The sequence below is a fragment of the Anomalospiza imberbis genome, chromosome 8, assembly GCF_031753505.1.
Source record: "Anomalospiza imberbis isolate Cuckoo-Finch-1a 21T00152 chromosome 8, ASM3175350v1, whole genome shotgun sequence".
Taxonomy (NCBI): domain Eukaryota; kingdom Metazoa; phylum Chordata; class Aves; order Passeriformes; family Viduidae; genus Anomalospiza; species Anomalospiza imberbis.
In genome coordinates this window covers 27958077-27982955 of record NC_089688.1, presented here as the reverse complement: position 1 = coordinate 27982955, position 24879 = coordinate 27958077, and the positions used below count along the sequence as shown (strand labels likewise).

The 24879-nt window shown below is 40.7% G+C and overlaps 1 protein-coding gene across 4 annotated transcripts in view; it reads right to left on the bottom strand.

The window, feature by feature from the left end:
• Positions 1–13715: 13715 nt before the first annotated feature.
• Positions 13716–24879, bottom strand: part of TRUB1 (TruB pseudouridine synthase family member 1) — a 34984-nt gene continuing 23820 nt past the window's right edge. Inside the window, exons 4-8 of one of the 4 annotated variants that reach the window (XM_068198159.1) lie at positions 22684–22762; positions 18373–18445; positions 17032–17177; positions 15867–15923; positions 13716–14464 (exon numbers count right to left, since the gene is read on the bottom strand). In XM_068198159.1, the coding sequence (XP_068054260.1) occupies positions 14250–14464; positions 15867–15923; positions 17032–17177; positions 18373–18445; positions 22684–22762 (570 nt within the window). In that variant the 3' untranslated portion in view covers positions 13716–14249. Of the gene's footprint in view, positions 14465–15866; positions 15924–17031; positions 17178–18372; positions 18446–22683; positions 22766–24879 lie in introns of all 4 variants that reach the window. The other 3 variants (XM_068198158.1, XM_068198156.1, XM_068198157.1) reach the window with 3 other exon arrangements.

Here is a 24879-nt window from a genome sequence, read left to right as displayed (position 1 = left end):
CAGAGACATTGCCAGAGTAATTTTAGAAGTTTCCCTGGTAACCACTGCTGACATCTCTAACTCAAAATTTAAGAGTACAGCTCTCTGTAGCACCCTTACATGGCAAAGTGCCTCTCATCAGTTCAGCTCAGGAACCTCGCAAACGACAATCCAATTTCTTCTGCTGTTCACACAGTTAAGGTACATGCCCACAGACATTCCTTTCACTTAAAGAAAGCTGTCCCCACCTTCCCCAGGCTGCAGAGAGGGAAAAGGCACAGATGAAACCCTCAGAAAGTGATTCCAAGAAGGGAGAGTGAGACTGGAGAGAGGCAGGTGCTGGAGAGAAAGCTGGTAAGAGTCACAAGGGAAGGGGGGGGCTTCGAAGCAACAGCGTTTAGAAGGCAACAGGAGCACCTGAGATGCTTTGAGCTGGCAAGAGAGAACTGAAAACAAATGATTTTACAGAAATTAAGAAAACAATGAAAAAATGGGAAATAGTATTTCTTTAATCAGTCCTTAAGTATATTTTCTGGAGGATGCTCTCTTTCCTCTCCAGGTCTGGGAGGGAGGTAAAAGGAAAAGAGGTGAGATGCTACTGAGGGCCCCTGTGTGCCTCAATGCTTTATGTCTGGGCATGGATGCTCCCCCTTCAGTGGGTCTTACACACAGCCAGGCTACATCCCTACCCTGCAAAATATTTTATAAGTAATGTCTTTCATGAACTGCACTCAGTAATGAACAGTAATACAGTAATGAACAGCCTGTCAAGACCCTCTAGTCCCTTTCTGTGACCCTGCTGCTGGGAGCTTTCCCCACTCCTGTTCATCCCAAAGGCTCCTCCTGCTCCTGTGCCCCTGCCTGTTGCCCAGGGCCCTGTGAGTCCTCTGGGTCTGAGCTGATCCACCACCTCATGCTTTGGAATTCTGGTCCACAGCAGGCTCTTACTGTTATATGATCATAGGTCAGGGTGAGACAAAGAGAAGGATGAATACCAAGAGACATGGATAAAGAACCAGGGGAAAAATCACTTTGAATAGAGAATATTGCCTTGTCTTCATCCTCCCATTTTCCCAGGTACATGAGTGCACATTGAAGAAATCTCTAGGAATGTATTTCCCCCCTCACACATCTTATTACTTTTGTTTTAACTCCTCAGGGATGGGAGTGCTGTGATTCAGCACACGGCGTTAAAAGGAGATTTCTTGGGCACCACTCGCCACTCTGGGCCCCATCTTTCCTCCCATCCTTCACCTCCCAAGTTTCAGTTTCTTTGATAAAGGATCTCTCCCTCTATTTTTGCATTGCTTATCACAAATGAAGTCCAGTTTCTTGTTCTGGAGCTGACAATGAAGAGAAAGAATAAGCGGTAAATAATACAGCTCAGGGCAGGATAATTTACGAAAATGCTGGAGAATTCCTGTTGATTAACCTGTGTTGTACAGGAAAACCTAGGGAGTGTAGTGCTCATTAAGGTGTAAGGGAAAATAGACAGTACAAAGGGATAGAGGATAGGAGAAATCCAGCTGTTTGGGCCCTTAATACAGCAAAAACAACAAAAACCCCTCAAAAACAGAGTCAAACCACAGTGCCAATCAAGGACAGAAAAAAAAAGGAACAAGAAAAATAAAGAACATGTATAGAAACAGTAGAGTGGGGTGAAGTAGAGACCAGAGAGCTCTAACCCATTATAAAAAGAAAATGCTGAGGTAGGGAATAACACTGCCACCACAGAGGTCACCAGGAAACTGCTGGGGGAGGGAAGGAGGAGTGAGGGGGCATCCCTGAGACAGAGCTCGCCTGAAAGGGTCAAAAATAGTTACTGCCAAAGCAGGTTAGCTATAATTAGTGCATGTGAACAGACAGTAAAAGGATTGTGATGCTAATGTCTGGGATTTTTGAAAGTCTTCAGAAAGCTTTTTGTTCTCCAGCACTTGAAGCCCCTCATTGTCTTTGCATCCCAGGTTATTGATGGTTTCAACCACAATTCCGAATGCAGGAGGAACACAGAACTGATCACCTCTTGCTGCTGTGGCTGAGCTCACCAGACCTTCAGAGTGAGAAGCAGGCAATGTCTTCACGGATGAATATTTCCCCTGTAAAATTTCTGAGCCATGTACCACAGCCCAAAGCTTTCAGCATTCTCTCAGAATCCTTTAACGTGTTTTTTCGTAGATGACTAGACGTGAAAATGTGCTTTCCACTCTTATTGTTACATTACTGTGCCTTCTTTCCCTCCACTCCTTTATTTTCTAACTGCTTTAACATGTTTGAGAACAAGCAGTGCATGAGAGTGCAACTTGCACTTTAACAGACATCCATAAATTTAGACTGGAATTACACTGCTGGTGCCATGCTGTGCAGCTGCTGGGGGGAAACTAGGCCAGTGGAGAGTAGTTCTGACAGAAGAGATTTTCCTGTAATGGTACTGTTAGGTACAATTCAAAGGTCAGCATCTCCACTTTCCAAATATCTGTGAAGAGGCACAAACCCCCTCAGTCCAGCAGCATTCCAATATTGCATCAAATGAAAACCAAGCAATTTATCTTCCAGAAAATCTAGACTCATCACCTGAACTTCATGGGATATAACTCCCTTGGCTGCAAAACCACAAACACACCCACGAGCATATGAAAAATCAGAGTTTTACTTTCTGCAGTTCCTACACTATTGGAAGTCTCTCTCCTTCCTCCTGCACTGGCCTAAAACCAAACCTAACCTTCCAACAGCATCTGATAGGGCTGAGGGAGCCACAGATTAAGACCTGAATTGAAAGAGATCTAAGCTAGACTGATCTTTTAACTCTGCTTGCAGGTGGCATCTGCAGAGTCTAAATCAAGTCTTCCTAACAGAAGACACAATCCTGCAACCTTGGCAGTGAATCTAGAAGAAATTTTGGCTTTTCCCCCAGGATAATGGATAAACTTGTTCCAGGCCTTAAATCTCTGTCTGTGGTAGGGAGAAGGAAGGAGAAGGTCCTCAGGGTCCTCAGACCAGATCCCATCAGGAACCGCCCATGAGGATGATAAGGACCAAAGAACAAATTTCCAGCCATGAAGTTTCTGGTCCATATTCTGATGAGTGGAATCTGCAGCTGCAGATGGAACAGCTCTGAGGTTTACCCTTCATCACCAGCACATTTCCATAATTTCTTAACATCTTCTCACAGATCCTCATGCTCCAGGGCATCACAGCTCCTATAGTTCTTCACCATTTCCCAAAATGCAGGTGACTGCAAGGCTGTGGATGAGCTGCTCTGGCAGGGTAGCGAGGGCAGCGCAAGCAAGGCTGGGTGATAGCTTGTCCCTGTTTCCTTTTCAGAGCTGGGAATTGCTCAGTGTCTTGCCATCCTGGGAACCTGCCACCCAGAAATCTGCCTTCAGCCTCTGCTAAGGTGGCCCAAGCTGCAGTGGTGCCACAGCAGAGGTGTTTCATGCAGGTACAGGATAGGTTTCTTAAATAACACAGTCCTTCGCTATCCTTCCTCACTGCTCAGCAGAATTTACTACCTGCTAATCACGAGCTGATTATAAGGTTTTCCTTAGTCTGCTGGAAAACCCAGCCGTGTAAGTGGGCCATTTTTCAGTGCTCATTAGGCACAGAGAGCCCAGCATCACACCAGGACACAAAGAGAGGTGGGACTGCAGGTGCCAAGTTTGCTGCCAGCTGCTCAAAACTCTCCCTGGATTCTGCAGCTGCAGAGCTGAGCTGCTCCCAGGTGTCCCCAGCCCTTGCCTGACCTGCAGCTCACCTTCCCAAGGAGAAAGGAGGCTGTGCACACACCTGGGGCTGGAGCAGAGAGGGAGGGAAGGCACAGCTCCGTGGCACCCATGTTCTTTGCACAGCAAACGTGACACAAAGCTCAGGCACGGCTTTGCTGGCCCACGAGCTGCTCCTTCTCATGGATCCACCAGCAGATACACCACATCGAGCCCACGAGCATAAACCCATTTATGTTATGGTGTTCCTAAAGCCCAGAATGAAAGAGGGGCTTTTTTTCCCCACAGTGGGAAGGTATTTTGGCCATTAAAAACACTTTAGCCCAAAGCAGCAGGCAAAGGAAGGGCAAAGACAGAGCAGTCAGGAGAGGTCAAGGTCAGTGAGATGGTTCACAGGACCCTGCGCTGCTCATCAACCCTCTCCTAATTCATCCTTTTCCCAGAGAAAATCTGTCAATGCCTTACCACTTGACTAAGGTGGAACCCTTAATTAACATTTGCAAATTATTTTCATATCCCCAGGTAAGAGGTGCAATACAAATACGTGGCATTATAAAAGAACAGCCCTTAAGCCTGAACTCCTTCAGTAGTGCAGAGTAAAAGGAATTACTTAGAGAATAAAGAAAATAGTAAAACCCGGACTTTGAAATGTCATCTGCATTTTTGACCTCAGAAATATAAAAGTATATTTAGCTGGGACATTTAAAGAATCCCAGAGCCTTCCATGTTAGCTTTATCTTTACCCAAAACAGGACAGAGGTCATGGTTCACTGCATCAGAAGACGACTTGTTAAAGTGCAAAACCCTTCTCAGAAAGCACTGTGCTTTGAACATAACATCCTCGATTACATTTGAAAGTTGCCAGTCAAACAGGATTGCAGATAACAGGCTCTGGCAACCAGCAAAGCCAAAGGACAGGCTGATTTAAAGTGACTCCCAACAGCGACCTGCAGAGATCAGCCCACTGCTCACAAGAGATTCCTGGGAGCACTGGGCTTTCTTTTTGAACTAGCAGCTAATGGCAGAGCTTTCCTGCATTCCTCCTTTAGAACTAGGTACGAGCAAATGGCAGACAATGACAAATGGCATTCAACTGTAACATCTTCTTTTTGTGTTATTATTAAAAAATGGCTTTTGTGAATGCCTTTGGGATTCCACGCTCTCCAGGGCAAATTTCTGCTCTACATCACACAAGCATAAATCTGGCATAATGTCAGTGAAGTCAGAGGAAATATTTGGGCATTTGGACACAGACAATTTTGAGCTGAACTGGTTAAGACTGATCTAAGTACAAGAAGGGACAAGCAGATACTCTGCCATTAGTTAAGGGATGAGGGGAGCACAGCAGGTTGCACGTGTTATTTTGATCAAATTTGACTATATCACATGCAAGCTGGAGGCTTTAAGGTGCATAAAACTACTCCCCAAAATATCAAAAAATAATTTTATACATTTTATACATTTTTTACATTTCCTGCCCTAAGGTACCAGTTTATATTTCCAATAACCATATGTACCTGAATCCTAAATTATATGGCAAGCAGAATTTCAGTTTGGTGGAACAAGCCATGATCCAGGTAATTGCTAATCTCCGATTGACTAAGAGATCTGTTCATTTTAATTGCTGTTAAGAGTTCACACCCATAAACATGGATGTTTATTTCCTCTCCTCACGATTTGTCTGGCTTCCTATTTCAACTGGGAAACATATGGAGAGGTAAAACATCATCTGCTGTGATACACACACTGTCTGGGAAGGAGCTCTAATGTTTCACATTAATGCTGTCTCATTCACAAGCCAGATCCTATTCTAAGTGAACTAAAATCCTCAATAATTGCCCTAAAGCCCTGCTTGACACCCTTGTGACCATGAGTCAATAGTCCTGAGTCTACCATTTGCTTATGAAATTAAAGCATAATAATACCTACATTTCCTGGACTCATCCTCTGTGAAGCATAATTGGGCAGATGAAGAACTTTCAGATATGCACGACAAGCAGGTAAATACTAATTAATACTCAAAAATGCCTTACCTGACACAACCTTATGCCACTGACAGTTCTGCAATTAGCAATAACAGTTCTGACCTGGAGAAGGTCTGTGAATTTGCAGCTTCTTTTCATTCTACCTCCAGCCTGCCACAGACTGCATAGACTAATGTAGGTTTGAGTAAACCAAATCCAAATAAATTCTGATAAAATAGAGTTGTAAAGCAAAAAAAAAAACCCAAAACCTCCCTCCTCCTCACATTTTTTCCTGCATACCTGATGCCTACTCCACCTTGTGCTCCTTCATATGATGCATTTTTCCTGCCGAGTTAATTTTGATCACTTGGACTCAGCCAGCTGTGTGGAAGCTTTCAAGCTTTGATGCACCACGCTGTAACTTTGACAGAGCAGCCAACAAACTGACCAAGTTGGCATGACAGAAACACAAGCTCAAATTAAATCCTGTTGACTTAGCAGGAGCCAGTGAGGAGCAACCCCTGAGCTGGCAGTCAGGCCCGAGCAGCTCACTGAACCCACTGACCAGAATATTCAACAGCTTGTCTAAGAATCCTCCTCTCTAAATAGACATTAATCCCTGCTTTGGAAAAGTTCCCTGCTAACCCTGAGATTACTGACAGGTTTATTTTCCAAAGAAAATATCTCAAAATGCAAATATTTTTTTCCTCTTTTGAATGATTCTTGATACTCACTCTCTTTTTAAAGATTTTCATACTCATTAAAATAACAAAATCAGTTGGGCTTGGTTGAAGCTTTCTGTATTCACCATTCAATTCCTCAGCTTACACTGGAGTCTACAGACAGTAGATTTTAGAGGCAAGAATCAGATCTCTCTCTGCAGTCATACACTGCAGCAATGGGGTTAAATTATAATTATTGCAGTAATTAAAGTAATCCCCCATAATGAGAGAACATCCCAGGAAATTAAATAAACTGACACAAAAGAAAGTTTCTTATTCCTTTATGCAAATGAATTCAGGTAACCATAGCTTAACATTTCTTCCATTGTGGGCACACATCTGGTATTTCATCAGCTTTGAGAAATAAAGTGTTTTCTTCCCTTGGCTGCAGCTTCTCACTGGTCTCTCTGGGTCAAATAAATCTCCAGAATGGAAGATGAAGCTGTGGCTTGGGTTATATATAACAGACAAGCCACTGGGTTGACCTTACCTCCAAACAAGCACTGAAAGACATTTTTCTCACTGATGGATAAAATACACTAACGTGGAGGCCAAAGATTTCTTTTTCTTCCCAGCTGAAGAAAATTCCCTTAAAATGCCTGAACCTTCATGAGCAATGGTTGCACTCCACAGAATGGAGCCACAGGGCTCCCTCACTCCTCCAGAGCTGCTCCTTGGGAAGTGCACTGGAATTCATCGGAAACAGAGTTTGAATTTCAGCTTTGCTGCTGATCTATTGCATTTTACTGAAGGATTTACATACACAGGAAAGTCTGCCAGAAAATAAACAAATGCTGTATCAACTGAGCTTACCAAAACCTGCAACAGCGTGACTGGATACCAATAACCCCACTTTTCTGAGAGTGCTGCTACATTGCTGAGAAAGAACAAAGCCAAGTGCTGTGAAAACACCTTGGAAAGCTGAATCCCATTTCTTTGCGGCTTTGTACCACACCAGTATTTTCAGACACCAGCCATTTTTCTTGATTTACCAAGACCTCTCAGGTGCTTCTGCCCTCAACAATTACTTGCTCCTGGCCAATTTTTTTTCTCCCTCCCAGACCACAGTCAGCAGCATCCCTAGACTGTAACTTTGCTTTATAGCCTCGGGCCAGTTATGAAACTAGTGCATTGTTGCAGTGAGAGATAAATGATTCCACGGTACCAAGGAGGGGGGGCTTGGGAAAAGCTGTCCAAGTCTGAAAAAAAACCCCAAGCATGTACATGTTCCAGAAGTGATGGGAGAAAGGTGTGTTTTTCTTACACAGGGAGAGATTCATGGGATGCCCTCTCCTATTGCCAGGTTCACCTGACACAACAGGCACAAAGCAGAAAGTCTGTGCCTGAAATAGAGGAGATGCTGCCAGGCATTCCCCTTTTTTTTTTTTTTTTTCCTAAACTAAACAGGTGAAAATTTTAAAAATGCAGTGTGAAGAGATGAAGAGATGCTCTCTGAATCACATCTGGTGAGTACAGAGTCACAGAAAACTGCAGGAATTTTGAGAGCTGACCAAAGAGCTTGAAAACTGGCCTTGAAATATGAGAGTCAAACAGAATCAGTGAGCTCCTTCAGCAAAGGAGAGGTGAGAGTTCACCCAATTACTCTGATAATCCCACAGAGAAATAGTGGCAGCTTTCCTCCTGTGATCCTGTACTCCCGATGCTCTTCTACAAGATGCACTTCCTTGGAAAATCTCTCTAGTGTGGTGTGTTCCGGATCAAAATGTTGATTCATGGGATAGGCAATCCTGCTGTGTTTTCTTTGCCCCCATGAAACATGCTCTGCTTCCACAAAATTTCATCTCCTGAAATCTCAATCATTGCTTTCTCTGTGGCAAGATGGCTTAGTTCTGGGTCCCTTCTATAAAATTCTGAAGGACCAGCTTGGATTTGTTAAGGCAGGGGAGCAAAGTGGGGATGTGCACTCCCTATTTGCACTGATGGAAAGGGATGGCTGAACAGCAGCTTGGATTGTGTGACTGTGCTCTTTCCAGTAATTCACATCTATGGTACAGCAAAGAAAAACAGACAAACCTGGTATAGGGATATGGCACACAATTCACTAAAAATGTTCCTAACTCTAGAAACAGATCACTAACACACAAATAGGTTTCTCCACTCTGCACAGCCTTTAAAAACACTCCCTAGAGAAATTAATTTCCTAGATAAACACTTTTTTTAAAATAACACTAATTCTATTCTGACAATTTTTGCGTTTAAGTAGAAAATAGAACTGCTACATATTCATTAGACATGGAAGAACTCTAAGTGTTGGGCCATACCATTAATATTTATTTTAGTCTCTTTCTTCTCCTGTAAGAAGCAATACAATTTTGCAAACCATCAGTTCACATTAATAAAATGGGAAAAAAAACCCAAAAACATGATAGGTGAAAATTAAACACACAAGGCCTTAATTCAGTGAGTAATAACTTAAATAATTTAATAAAACAGGACAGGAGTCTTCTCACTGAGGTCAAAAGAAATAATCACATGCTTTAAGTCAGCTCTGTACCCATAGACCTTGCTGCCATTTCCCTTTGATTCTTACTTGGAGGGAGGATTACTGGAAAATTGTTGTCCTCTGTTGCTCTCTTGATCTTTTGCTGGAGGTTATCAGGACAACAGAATGAGACATAGGGTCTTCTCCCAGCATTCTGGTTTGTTTGCACCAGCAACGCTTATTACACACCAGCCTATGGCTGGGACAGATGAGGTGAACACACGTTCCTTTCTGCCGGCGCTGCACCGTCCTTGGGAATCCTAAGCAGCAAATGAAGAGGTTAAAGCCAGGAATGTCTCTGTGTATGCAGCAGCTGGGTGAAATTAATCACCTGGACAAGAAATCAAGAGTCTGCCAGTGCCCTTTGTGAAATTAAGAGTAAGAAACTGTACACAAAGCAACTCAGCAACTCAGCACAGCAGCAGCGAGGTTTAACGCAGCCTGGATGTTATTTTACCAAAAGAGCAACCTGCATAGCAAAGATTACTGAGAATTAGTCCTGTTTTCTAAATACATTTGGTGTTTGTACAAAATGTTCCATTTCCACTGGGAATACCTGCAGAACTTGAAACAGTTTTGTGATCCCCAGGACAGCCAGCTGTGGGAAATGCTTTACTGTGAACACACCACTCACAAGAAGAAGTTATGCCAAGGATTTACTGTAATTTCATATAAGCAAAAGAAAACACTGCCTTTTGAAGGGCATCACAGAAAACTATCTTTTCAACAGCTGAAATGAAAATAAATGCCTTTTTTCACATCAGCACACAGCAACAATCTCTCAAGCATTTCCACATAAAAGCTTCTTAAGCTTTGAAATGGCATATTTAAGCTAATTGTTCTGCGCTAAAAGAAACAGAAAAGGCAGTAAAAATTGTTTCTTCTCTTTACTTTTCTCCATTATAACACTCGATGTCTTTTCTTACATAATTACCAAAACTGAGTTCATCTACTTTAAAAATATAAGAATTTAAATATGCATTTACCTTTTGCTGCTCCTTTTGTACCCCCCTCCTTTTAAGCTGTAAAATCGTGTTCTCAAACCACTGAAAGTAGAGTGACATCTGTGAAATGATGCATTTTGTTTCTAATGCATGCACTCAGCTGCAGATTTGACTTTGAAGTACTTAATTTTGAAATATCTAAAATAATCCCATGTCCCAGGGAAATGGCACTAAAGTATTCAGAACCTTCTTGCAAAAGGGTCATGGTGAGAAAAGGACCAGACACACCTCATCCTTTTCAGTTCTGCTTGTTACCAGCTTTCCTGTGCCCCAGAAACCACACAGCCTCTTTGCTCCACACAGCCCCAAGGCTCACATGTCCCCAGAGAGGAATTCAAAAGACAGGATAAGAAAAGTTTTAGGATGAACTGTCTCAGACAGTAGATAAGGTAATGGGATGCAGAGTGGAAGGCCAGATACAGAGCTGTAAGCTAAAATTAATATGTCTGGGAAGAAGAAAGCTATTTTGTGTTTATATTTCCATTTCCATTGCCTCATTTTTTGTCCTCCTCATTCTGTTCCCATTAACTTCTGGGCAAGCCATACAATCCTCTTTAGAGCCCAGAGTTTGAGCAGAAGATTGCTCCAGCATCCACATGGAACAATGTGACATGGAGAAGCTGGGGAGAGGCTGCAGCTTTAATTTAACCCACTTCTTGGAGCTAGAGGTGAGAAGGGATGAGGATTAAAGTCCCAGACATTCACATCCATACAAAACCATAAGGTGTTTCTCAGGCAGCCATGCTAAGACCTTCTCTGAACCATGGCATTGTCTCCAACACTTCCTCAAAACAAGAATTGCTAAATATGAGGTTTTTTTCTTGCAATATAGTCCTTTTCTTCTTGAGCACTGCAACCACCCACTGCCAATTATCAACTTCTTGCTTTGCCTATTTGCACCTATATGATCTTAGCAGCTGATGGCAGAGATGTGGCATCTCCTCACCCAGAGCAGACATAAGCATTCATATGATAAACTTGGCTTGCCTCACATGCCTTTAACTATTGGTGATTTACTTAATCAGGTCTCACAAGGAAGAGAATTGAATCCATGGCTATTAGAAACAATGACTGCTTTTTAATAGAGACAATAATTTTGCCCAGGCAGGCTGAATCCATTCACTGTCTCTGTGATTTCCCTCTGGCTGTATACTGCAGTCACACCCTCACACGCTCACTTTGCTCCTGTAAGGCCTTTTTAATCAAATTAACACCACTGCAAACTCACTCCTTGACTCTGCCAAGCAAACAGCATGACCCTACTCATTACAGTTGGGGAGCCATTCATGCACAGAGTAGCAAATTCACCATTTATTAAAATAAAAAAAAAAAATAAGGTATCCCAAAATTGAGGGAGTTACTCAAAGTTTTACTTTGCTGGCAGCTGAAATACATTATGAAGTGAAAACTGCCATTTGAACAAGGAAGAAAGGCAGCCAGCTAGGCAGAGACATTAAAGGGAGACAAACTCTGAAGCCCTTGTGAAACTCACAGAAGCAGCAGCAGCACTGGAGCACTCCGGGCCAGGCTATGGTACCACACTCCCATGGACTGAAGACAGCAACCCCACATGGAGGACAGACAACACTCAGCTCAAAAAGCAGGACACACTTTTGCATCAGGACCATGAACAACACTCATTTAAGTGAGACAAATCTTTCAATCTGTGTCACGGGTATATTTTAAATGGTAAATCACAGACACATTTTCTGGCCAGAGTACCATAAAATTCCTATTAACTACCATTTGCTTCAGCTACAATCTCAGTACTAACTCTTCTAGTAATCTCAGAAATAGTGTATACACATTTTTCCTCTTGCGATATCATGACTGTCAGTAACCATGATCCAGGATCATGGGATATTTTCTTCTAACAAAAATACATTTTGTTGTGGATATAGTTCAATTCTGAAGTCTGGTAGCTCTGGGATGAGCAGGTTAGTAAGAATAAGGAAGTTTAAATGAGTATTTCCCTAGGTTCCCATGGGAACACATCTCCAAATCTGGATAGTTTCAAGATACTGGTTTAAACACTTATTAAAACATAACTAAAAAGGCTATTCCTGAAATTTTCAGTGGCTTCCCAGTTACTATTCACTGGAACTACAGGCTCAGGGCACAGAGAACCATTAAAGCATGGGAGAACTTGGGAAAAAGCATACAAGTGAGGCCCAGCACATTGGGAAAGCACTGGGAAGGAGCCTGAGGAGCTGGAATGTTTGAACAGATAGCTCAAGTGTTTAGGAATGGAATGGGAGTGACACTCATCAGTGCTTAGTGCATAACATGTTCATGGCTTTATTCCACTCTTCACACTGTGTTTTCCAAGAACAATTCCTGCTGCCTGCCATGGGTTTGTCCAGCCACTCCCAACTCCAGCCAAACTCACCTGCTACCCAGCTGCTAAGGGAAATTCCTTCTGTAGTTCAATAGGAGTTATGTGGGGGGAAGTTTGTTATTAATTTGGGAAAAAGAAATTCTGCCTTTATTTCTGATGCACTGGGGAAGAGGAGAAGATTCCAGGAAAAAAGGCTAAATTAGTGAAGGTGAATTAGTGGACTTGGCACTGCTGGGGTAATGATCAGGCCTGATGGTCTTAAAGGTCTTTTCCAACCTGAATGATTCTGTGCAGATTCCTGAACACGAACAACTGCATTCCATCTCTCCCTGTGCTTTCCATATGCATCAGGACTTGCAGCATAAACTAGAACTTGTTGAAGTCCACAAGATGCTTTTCCTAATTACAATTTCATTCCTCTCCAGTGACTAAACTATGGAGCAGATCCTGTCTTCTCAGGATCACAGATCTGTTAGCAATAATTACAACAAACCAGTTGCGAGCAAACCAAAAAGCTGATGGAAATAGAATTCTTTTGAAACTAAAAATATATGGGGCTCTTAAATGGAATAGCAAGAAAGGCTTGGTAAGCATTAAACAAACAGATGAGATTAAGAATGTGTTAGACACAACACTGTATCCAAATGTACCATATTAATAGAGAGATTTCTCAATTGCACTGATTTTTAAAGAAATAAATCCCTGAAGATGAAAGAAGGAGACCAATGGAATTGTATCTACTGTGCTATTTTTCAAAAATCAGGAAGATAAATGAAATGAGAACTTAATCTAGAAAACCACTGGGACAACATAAACTGGGAAAATGCAGATTCGGACAGTAAGAGAAACTGTGTTTCAATTAAAGTCTTTGATCATTCCAGATAAGTATACTGGAAAATGACATTTTCTGCCTTTTTTTAAATTTCTTTAGGAAATAATCTCTTTCTTCTTTGTTTCTACCCAAAGTACCAGAAAACACACCCCAAAAAGAAACAAACATCTCCCACTGTTACTTCACTGGACACAAGCTTTTCTCCCATCCTTGAAATCAGAATTTCTTGTATCCATTACTTCATCCATATTGTACTTTAAATATGCTGCTGCTATAGCGCTCTAACATCTCAATTTGCTTGTGCTATTTTCAACATTTCCTTTAAGTTCTTTACAAGAATATACAAAGGAAGAAAAGTGTTAACTGAATAAAACAAAGTCTATCTTCCTTCTAAACAAAACCTTCATTAATCTTGTACAGACTTCAGTTTCTTATTGTGTAGAAAACAAAAATAAATCCTATAGATGTCTGGAAGGGTATCCTGCAATGAGGAACTCCACTATATTTATTTAATTTCTTAGACTGAAAATAAGTTTGGAACCAAAGTTTAATTTACCACCTTTTTGTAAGATGCAGGCACAAACCAATTATCTTTAGGCATTATATATATTTAAAAATATTCCCTGAGGCTGATATTTCAGACTTAAAATATTAGCACCTTCATTTACTGAATTCTAGGAACATTTGACTGGAGAACAATCTGCATAGGAAAAACTATGATAAAATGGATATATCCTGAAACGAATTTCAAGAAAGCAAATTGCCACACCATATTCTTGGGTCCTTTAAACTATGAGACTTGTCACCATGGTATTTCAGGATTTGATTACCAGCTGCAAAGAAAAATAAAATACTTTTCAAGCACATTTATCAGACATTATTGTATATAATTTTTTTATTGATGAATTCTCAACAGCAGCCTTCTTGAACCCTGAAAGTTCTTTAAAAGTCTATAAAATTTTGGCATCAGTTACAGTGTGCAAGAAGGAAAATAAACAATCAAGAAACAGTTAGCACTGGCTATTTTCAGTGCACATTCTAACCCCAGGAAACAAAAGAAACATTTCTCTTGTGTTGCAGTTTGTCACCTTCCCAGCAGAGACTTGTAGATTTACACAGGAGGCGAAACAATCCCAATCCAATCTTAAAACATCTCAATCATCCAGTCTTTTTCTTTGATCCACCTTATCACTTATCCTCACAGATCACAGCAGTTTCACCAGGATGCTCTGCCTTCAATTTTTTCCGAGCTGGCTCTCCGAGGAGCAGGGCTGTGCAGTGCTCCAAGGACTGAGCAATTTCATCAATTGTCCACTTGTCTTCGTGCAGGGCGTGTTCCTCCAGCGTGAACGGCCCCTGCTTGGTGCGCGTCAGCTCCTGCATTGAGGCACAGGTGGAGAGCTCTGCAGCAAAGCAGGAAAGAGGGATTGGACAAAGTACATGGATAAACTTTGAAAGTGTAATAACTTCCAGCTCACTTGGAATCTATTTTTGTATGTAGCCTTTTACATTATTCTGCTTTGTTTGACAAGGGAGGTCATGAAGATTTATGAAGATTTATCTCTCGTTTATATCTTCTTAAATTTGACCCAAGGATCTCCTTTGATTTCAATAACTGTCCAGTTACTGTCCAGTTTCAATAAGTGTCCAGTAGTAAAGAGTTCAAAATCTGACAGAAAGCTGTCAAGAATTTTCCCAGATTTAGATAAGAATGGAAAGTGATGAAAAAATGCCATAAGATGCAAGCAGAACACGCTGCATTCTCAAGTGACCATGAACTATTTTTCTACAAATTTTGAGGCCTTAGCACTTCCTGCCTTCAAGAGGTATTGTTAACATTTTTACCCTGTGCTGCCTACTAGGATAACAGAAACTAAGATAAGGAAAAATAAAAAAAATATATACAAATGCTTCCTATGTTAAATAAATACCAGGAGGACATAATTACATATCAAGAAGCTACAAAACATAACAGCAACAAGCACTGACCTGTAAGCACACAGGTACACTAAAATATTCTCTCCCATCCTTTCTGATGGAGGAAGGTTTTTATTTCATTTTAAATTTTTGAAAAGAAGCCAGTCATGGACAGACTTTATCTTGGCTTTCATTAAAGGGCTAAACATAAGCCAGTATGCTCAGAAGGCAGTAACAGAAACTTGCCTAAGCACAAATAACATTGAAATTCATAGGGTTACCCCATATTACTTGCCTTCCTGCAAATGTATTATTTAAAAAAAAAAATTTAGAAATGGATTTCTATTCTCCATCATGCAGTTTGATAGATACAGAGCACAAGACAAATAACCCTGTGGGAAACCAAAACTATTCACTGTTCAGGCAGAGGAGAAAGAAAACACTCGAAAAATCATCACCAGTGTGGAAGTCTTTCCAGCAGATAGGGTTTATTATGTACATAGTAATGTTCTGTGCAATCTGTTTTCAAAATGTGATGAATAATGTTTAAAAAGACAGTATCTTTCTTCTTCTCATCCTTAATCTGAGTTAGCTTTAACACATGAAAGAGGGAGGAAAAAAGTCCCCCCTTTGCCTTGCATTATCTTGCACAACCCTATTGCTTGCTCCATTTTTATCAGCTGGCCCCCAAGGTCCCTGGCAATTATTTAGCCATCATTCCCCCATGCCCCTAAGGAAATTACCTGAGTATATAAAAACAAGTGATAGCACTAGAGTTCTGCAAAATAACACACAGGTCTAGTTACTTGAGATATACAGGATGACAAATTTTTTCTATAAACACACACTTGTTCCTTACATTGTCATGTGGTTTTTTTTCATGCCTACCTTTGCCAATGTCATTGATCAGGCTCCTGACATAAAAGCCACCACCACATTCAACATCTGGAATGTTAAAAATGACATGGTAAATTGCCAGTGCTATGTGAAATCTGCTTTACATAGAAGCCATGCCCCCACATAAATGTAGAAATGCGCTAAGCAAACAACCCAGTGATAAAATATTTATAGGATGCAACATCAATTATTCATCCTGGAACATATGTGAGGGTGAAATTGCTAAGCTAGACAGGAGGGAAAGCAAATAAAATGGTAACTGTACTAACTCACCAGAATTTAAGTACCTGCTATGGTATGTTAAGAAATGCTTCACTCCTATTTCTTTTAAGCATTTCAGGTTGATTCCATATTTCTAATGATGAAAGCAAGTTATTTCAAGTATAGCCTAAACTGACTGTCAGTGCTTTTCAGATGCTGCAGACAGGCAGCTCCATTAAAATTTTAAAATTCACCTTTAACTTCCCCTGTTGTCTCAGCCCTTCCCTTCCCCCTCTGCCAATGATCAGCTGCTTGTCACCCAACCATAAAGTAAGGGCTGAAGTCACACAGCACTGAGTTTTGTCACTCATACCTGCTCACCATAAAACATCTGGTCCATCACAGGACTGGGGATCAACTGGGCAGATAGATCAATGCAAGGCATCATCTTGACCTTACGGTAGCATTAAACATTTAGAAGAGTCTTTTTTGGTTTATTTATTAATATGCTTCTTAATGTACTATCCAAGTTTCTTGATGAATGACAGAAGGAAGGATAAGATCCTGCCTCCTCAACAAGAAAAGGGTCTGACAATAACTCAAACTGATCCTGGAAGAGATGCCAGCAGGTCTGGGAATCTCTGTGAAAGAATGGCAAAGTGAAGGAAGCAGACCTGAGAGAGGAATGAGCTGGAGGTTGCAAAATCATGGACAGATGCAAATAATCCCCTGACCAGTCTCTCAGAATTTTGCCTCACTGAAAGATTAGATATAATCAGCTTAACTTAAAACCAAAATACAGAGCTTTTAATACAAAGTGAAAGTCTCTGCACATGGGCTCACACCAAAATAAGTAGCTGAGTGAAATGAAACCCATTTCACTCTCTTAGTCCCATTCTGAGTGTAAATAAACATTAACAAGCTGGGAGCATTGCTCTATGTAATAATCTTTGACCTTTACCCAGCGTGAACAGTGGTGGCTGAAACTGCTGGAGAGAAAGGCTGTACACTCTCACTGGCCGAGCAGGCTTTGCTTCCACTGCTTCCCCTCTCTTCATCAGAGTTGAAAGCCTTTCTCCATCCTTCTTCAAAGCAGAATAGCTGATCAGACAGAGCATGAAAATGTGTGTCATACAGTTGTAATAGAACAGGCTTCCCATTCTCCAGATCCTGGTAATATTCTACTACGGTAGCACACATTTTACTGCTCTCTAAGTACTCACAAAAACCCACAAAAACTCAGCGAGTGCTGCTGAAATCTCTTGGACACAGAATCATCCCATTTACTAGTAGGTACATAAACCAGAAAACAAGAGATGGCCTTGTATTTCTCTCTTGCTGCACAGATTTAAAAGCATTTTATCACTCACTTTGCAGTTTATGAAATAAAAGGGTTTCTATAAGGGTTGCAACACTTGCAGCTGCCTCTAGCATCTCGTGTCTCAGAAGTCAGCATCCTCTGTTTCAGTGTTATGTTGAGCTGAGCATTGGGAATCACTCAGGCAACTCCTGTAATTCTAAATTGTACCTTTCCTTGTCCCACACCAGGGTCTTTCCTGAACAGCAGCTGCCACATTCCAGGATGTTTAGGGAACCACTACAGACCCACAGAAATTGATTTCACTGATGACATGGAACTTTATCCAAAGCTCTAACTTTGGTCACGACAGAAAGATGAAAAGAAAAAATAGAAAAATCCAAAAAGATCTTGCTCACAATATTAGAGGGCAATTTGAAACAGGTCACATGAAGCAGAACACATGGGGCATTACTGAGCTTACAGGGCTCACATGGGAACCACAGTAAGTGACACTCGGCAAATGCAAAGGAAAGCAGGCTAGCTTAAACCACCGTAAAAGCCATCTGTCACAAGCTAAGTCATGCACACTGCCAGCTACTAGGGCTCACCTGACCAGATGAAACTTGCTAAGCTACAGAAGCTCAGCCATTAATTACTCACTCACACTCTAAGTTTTCAAAAAACTAATTCAAAGTCATTTAAGGCACTTCTACAGAGATGTCAGTGAGACTGGAAGACAGAACACAAGCCCTGCAAAGCTGTTTAAGACTTTTGCTACTTTACATTTACCAAAAACACCCCCAGACTCCAGGTCACCATTTGTGCTGGATCTTCAAATGGGCATGACCTGCACTTGCAAATGTTAAACTCCTGACTGCCTGGTCTCTATCCTCTTCTCAAAATGTGTCTTAATAATTCTGAGAGAGCTGACTTCTGCTGGCAAGTCCTGACAGCCAAACAGAACTGTCAAGAGTGTCTGAATAGCATGGAACTTACAGTGGGGGAACTTGCATGATGTCCCCTGTGAACTTTTGCAGAACATTTTCAAGATCTCCTTTTGTAACCTGGTCTGTGGAAAGAAAACAGTCAGTATGTTAGTATTGATTATTCACATGGCACTAATAGCATCAATCACATTCTGCAAGCAGACACAAGAGTTCCCTCTCTTCAGAATTTAGATGGGGTGAAAAACACCAAAGAAAAGAGATAAAAACCAGATTGTAGGCAGGAATGTGAATTATCACAAAAGGAGTGGAACAGGCTGTCCAAGGTGATCAGGACAATCTGGATACTTTCAGAAGGGCAGAAATCCTCTTTAATGTTTTCTTTTGTACTTCCCCTCTCTTGAAGCTGTAAACTCATCTTTATTGGAAACTATATAAAAGCTACAACATTTGGAATATTCTTATTTTTTTAAAAAGCACCAAAAAGAATAAAATGCTCCTCTAACCCTGGGAATTTCTCTCTAAGAGAACCTAACTGCAGGGAAAATTACAACAGATTATTAGAGAACAAAACCACTGGTGTAGAAAAAAGACTTTATCTGAAACATCACATCAAAATTTCCCTGTCAAACAACTAACCTGCAAATGTACTCTGGGGTATAGTTATATATTAAGTAAGGCAATTTTTCTAACAAAATTCTCTAAAAGAAAGACAGGTGGTTTAGGCAATGTGCTTTCTTTTAAGAGTATACATAGACATCTGTCCCACTTTTATTGGAAGACTATAACCTAAGTAGCTGATTGCACTGGTCTTCTGAAGCTCTGAAATTACATTCATCCCTAATTTTTTTAGAGAGTGCAAACATAAGATCTGTAATCACAATGCAATTCAGTGCATTTCTACTGTCTAGGGTTTGACTAGCCCTGTTTCTCATATTTAATTAGTGTCATCCCTGCTAAGTCAACAACATTCTGGAACATAAACCAACCAAATTTATTTATCAAGCCTTTGTTGTATTTTGAAACAGATATTTACTTGCAAACCTTAAAAGCCAGATGTACTTGATGCTCTAAGTAAAAAAGATGAGATTTATTTTGGCAGCAGCTCTGGGAGATGATCTTGTGGTTCCTCACTTCTATAAAGCACACTTTGCAGCCTCAAGAGCACATGCTGTCCCCAAGCAGCTGTCCCAAGATGTGTTATTAACAGCAAGTTTGCAAAGTACAAGGCACAAAACTCCAAGATGCTGAGAGACCAATTTACATCAGAATACAGGCTAGGAACAACAAAATCAATTGTACAGTAACTCTGGATCTTCTGAAGAGTTTCTTACACTGTTATTTCAATCTTGTTTCTATTTAGCAGCATATCACAACAAAGCTGTATTTTGGAAAGTCAGCATGACCTGGCCCCATAACAGTGATCCTGTCAGCCTTCTTGTGAACCCCAGGCTGCTTCAGGTTGAAATTCAGTATTTAAGCACAAGTGCCTCTTGGAGTTCTCCTTCCAATCTTCACCCCATGAACTGCATTTGTGGTCAGGGCATTTAATGAGACACCTGAGTTCAGTTCTGGCTCTAATCTCATATTTCCCTTGACTAAGAGGTTACATGTGGCCTCTGAGGAAGTCACTCATGATACAAGCAAGGAAAAAAAAGTCCCCAAGTGAAGAATGATGCATTAAGCCATTAACAAACAAGAGTTGTGTCGTGTCTTATCAAAATAAATATTTACAGATGCATTTGCTAAGATCTAGTGTGCTTTTGAGCTCTGGTGACTATTGACTGATTTTCCTCCTACAAAGGAAGGAAAATAAAGTTACCAAACCAAAAGGTGCAATTTGTGCCACAATCTCAAAAAGTTTTCACTGAAGGATGATTCTGCCCTGTGCTTGTTAACAAACTCTCTCCAAAAAAGAACACAAGAATTATCTGTGACAGCATACCAGAAGTTTAGCAAATGACCTCAATTCAGTCTGACCCAGCACAAATTATCTGAAATCACACAAGCAGAGTCCTGAAAGGACTACACTTTCCAAATGATTCAGGTAGCTCTATTAAACATATATTTCAGCATAATCATCAGAGACCTGAGAAAAGCCTCATTAATTTTGTTCTCCATGTCTGGATTCAGACTGTAGGCAGCTGGGAGGAAGTGGGTTTCAGAACGTACATTCCTGTACACAGTTACAAATATTAAAAAAGGGCTACTAACATTAATGTGCTCAAAAAAGCATCAGAGGAATACAAAATGCTACTTGCTTCCAAAGTCAGCATCTGACAGCCTGGCAGCAGTATGAAACCATAACCTAATTTCCCATGGAAATGCAAACTCATTGTCTGGTAAAAAACAAAAAAGCTACAAGAAGTTCAGAAGGGGTTAAAAGCAAGGAGCTCTCTTCAGTACATCCTGACATTGTGACTAACTACAGTTTGCTTCCTAAGCTGCTGTCTAGGGACACTTTGAGGACTAAAATGTAACACTTCCTTACAGTTAATATAGCTGGCAACTTTCTGCAGGCACTTTCCTCTTATGTTCCAATGAAGTCACTCAAGAAGAGTCTTATACATCTTGCAAACTGGTTTAGTGCCCTTTCTTTGCACTAAGGCCCAATCCTGGATGATGTTGGCACTGCAGGATTTAAATTCCCTTGCTCTGCTTCTCCAAGGATCCCTGTAGGTGTCAAAAGAAAACTGAAATTCAACTCAAACATCTGGTTTGCCTTTTCTTGGAGTACCTATTAGGGTTACAAATTAGGGATGGTGGGCCAAAGAGAGTATCCTGCAGAAAACTAAATTGTTTTGGAGAAGACACTGGAAAAGATGAGGAATACAAAACATGTAGGTACCATGGAGAGCAAAAAAGGAGTATCCATGCTCTTTTCTTTCTGAAGAAATCACATCTGACTGATTTGCACCAACATGGAAAGCAACTGAGACCAATGTCACGAGCATTTCTTTCAGCTGTCACCTGAGGGAAAAGGAAACTGAACCCCAAACAGCCATGCCCCAGCAATGCCAATGCTGCTCTTCATCAGACCACATGCTGAACTGCATTGTGCAACTGATCTCAGCTTAAAATGACAAGCAACTCAAAAAAGGGGATATTTTTAAGCCAAATCAGTTCTCCAAGCACACAGCCTAACAGAAAGGTGGTGCACAGAAAGCACACCATAACAGAGGTGGTGCAGAGGTGAGAACTGCTGTAACAGGAGCTGCCAGGGAGAGAAACATACACAAAAACAACACTCTAAACTCTGTCTGCAGTAAACAACACAAAATGAAAAAAGCAAATCTAGTGTTTCATAAAATGCATTTTTATACAGATAAATACCAAGAAAGTGAATCATCACTTCATTCAACCACCATGAGGTATCGGCAACTCTAACACCATGAGGATGCTCAGGCCTCCAGAAGCTTAGAGACTTTGAGCTTAATCCTGAAGCATAAATAACTGATCCAACAGCTCTGAATAACATTGCCTAGTAATTAACATTATCTAGAATGTGGACAAGAAACTCATGCTTGCCTGCCTCATGAGAAAAGGAAAACTGCAAAAGAAAGGAGATGGAAGTGAGAAATGAAAGCAGGCTTTCCATCATGCCATTAAAAAAAGATTTACTTTATGTACCTATTACCAGGTATAAAGAATGTCAGATGTGTAGAGTTGCTAAGCAACTGGTTACCTATTATTTTTTTAATTTTTTCCCCCAAGGCTGTGAAAGAACTAATAAGAAGTACATTTACTGTGTTACTACAGTATTTCTAAGATGCCCACCAAAGCCACAGTCAGGGTGAGTTCTGAAGCCTTAAACCTTTGCACTGTGCTCTGTGAGTCAGAAAATTTCATTTATTAAAGATGTAAGCAAGACCAAGATCTGGAAGATAGCCATATGTAGAATGTAGTTTATGCCATCCTCATTAAATGTTAAGCAGTCTGTAGGTGAAGTGGTGTCCTAGAGGGAAGATCCAAGTACTTTATTCCTCCACTGGCCTAAAAGGGTTTTACTAAAAAAGGACTCCTGGGACTACACTCTGAGAGAGGAAAATGGTACTGGACACAGCACGTCATTTGTCAACCTGTCAAAGATTTAAAATGACACAGTCCTGCCCAATTCTATTTCCTCCCTCCTAATCTAATGCCTGGTTTGTTTTTTTTCCAGCAGAAATGAACACTTGCGTTGGACATAATTGCATGAAGCTGGTTTGAATCATATGAGCACTGAAGTTGAAGATGAAATAATCTTAGTTTAATTTCACGTTTAAACTTAATTCAGAGTCCCAAACATCTCTTCTGCTTTCCTATGACAGAAACCACTTATACCTTCAAATTACATCAAGTGTATAGATACAGTTATGCTTACCATAAGGTTTTTCTTCAGTTACTTTTCCTGTAGCATCTAATGTATCAGTAGCCTTGCCCAGCATTCCAATGGCAGTGTACTTCTGGGAAGGAATAAGAGAGATTAGTGAGTCAGGTCTTCAATGCTGTTTCTTAGGATTTTTTTTTTCTTTTTTCTTATTTTTTCAAGATAAAGACTGCAACTACCAATTACTTCAAATCAGAACAAGAAGAATACTGCCTAAGAGGTAAATCCAGCAGCTCTGGGTAAGCAAAAATCAAGATGAAAAAACATGGAATCAACCAAAAAGTAAATCCTGTATTACACGTGCCTGTGATTTCAGTTTTAGAAACCCAAGGAAGAAGCAACGTGGAATCTAATTTTTACTACAAATACATCAATACCATAAAGAAAATAATAGGGTAGTAACATCAAAGTCTCTGTGTGGTGTCATATGTCACGGTTAAAGCAAGGCACAGAGGAGTAACTTTCCCAGACAATTTTTCTGTTCCTTTGCACATTAAAAAAAAAAAAAAAAAAAAAAAAAAAAAAAAAAAAAAAAAAAAAAGGACACAAAGACCTTCACTTGTGAAAGCAAAACACCCACTGCCAAGACAAAGCATTACAATGGTTCTGCTATGAAATGCTGGGATATGCAGTAGCCTGAAGCTGCAGTTTTGAACTCCTGGAATCTGGTAAGGACCTTGTGACCAGCACAAGGAGTTCAAAGTCATTGAGTAACATCTCTGTTCATTGGGAGTTCTCGGAATGTTTGTTTCAGGTTTTTCAGGGTTCTTCTCTAAAAAATTCTTGAGTGTATGTGTCTGTAGTTTGGAAGAAGGAATCAACCTGACCCCAGGACAGCAGCTCTTGTCCTAACATTTCACCTGATGCCCTCCTTTCCCACGTTTTCACCCTAAGAACTGCCAAGCTCTGAGCATACAGCACAAGCTGCTGAAGCTGACAGAGGCTTCCCCTGCACCAGCTGCTCCATGACTTGTCACAAGGCTGTCAACACACCAAGGCTCACTCTGTAACATGAGTCTGAGCCAAGTTTAGGGATGCCATCAGGTATTACACCAATGGTTTGATCCATTGCCTGTGCCATTCCAATCCCCTCAACTTCACTATGGTAAGTCCACAGGCCTTCAAATAAAGCCTGGGAGAGAAAAATCATAGCGTTCCTCTATTTCCCAGTAAAGTTCCAGTGAACTTACTCCCAGCTGCACTAATACAAATCTGAGGATGTATCTTTTAGAAGCTGGCTGACCAAACTCTACTGGAACACATCCAAACAGGCATAAGCACTAACATTTTACTGTGAGATGCAATGCATCCTGCTTCATGTACTTGCAAAGTACAAACAAGCTCAAGTAATAGCAGTGTAGGCATATAAATCACACCCACACCACTGGACTAGTAAGACATGCCTTGATTTTGTTCCATGTGACAACCTGCCACTTCAATGTATTTCTTCAAGCAACTGCTGCAAAATGGAAGCAGCAGAAATAGTCAGACAAAAGGCAGCAGAGTGCAGACCTGAACATAAAAATAACTGTATTCTTTGCTTACTTCATGTGCTGTGTTGGGCTGGGAATACAGAGAATTTTCTTCATAGTAGCTGGTATGAGGCTATGCTTTGGATTTATGCTGAAAACAGTGTTGATAACATAGATGTTTCCATCACACTTATTAAACTGCCTTTATCACAACCCATGAGTTTCACCTTTTTTCTGATTCTGTCCCCATCCCACTCCAAGGAGTGAGCAAACAGCTGAGTGGTGTTTTAGCTGCCTGCCAGATTCAACCACAGCACCACATTAGGGCTATGTTTTCCCTAAATATTGCAGATGTCTGATAACTCTGCAAAATTAGGTATTTTAAAATAAAATTCTTCAAGTTTACACACTTCTGGAATGCATGAAAAAAGAAACAAAAGAAAGAATGGCTGAATGCTGCTCCACAACAAATATTTAAATAAACTTTAAGGTATATTACCTTTTACTACTATATTAGATGTTAGGACCATAAAATTGACTGCTTTCTGAGACATTTAATGATCTGGTTCTGAACATCTAATTGCATTGCCAGAAATACACTATTCAGCACCTAACCTAGAGGTGAATAAAAACACATGAGCAGATCATCCTTGTCCTAAGCGTGATGAATGATCTTAGCAGTTCAGTAAAATGTGACAATTTGAAAATTCACACTCTG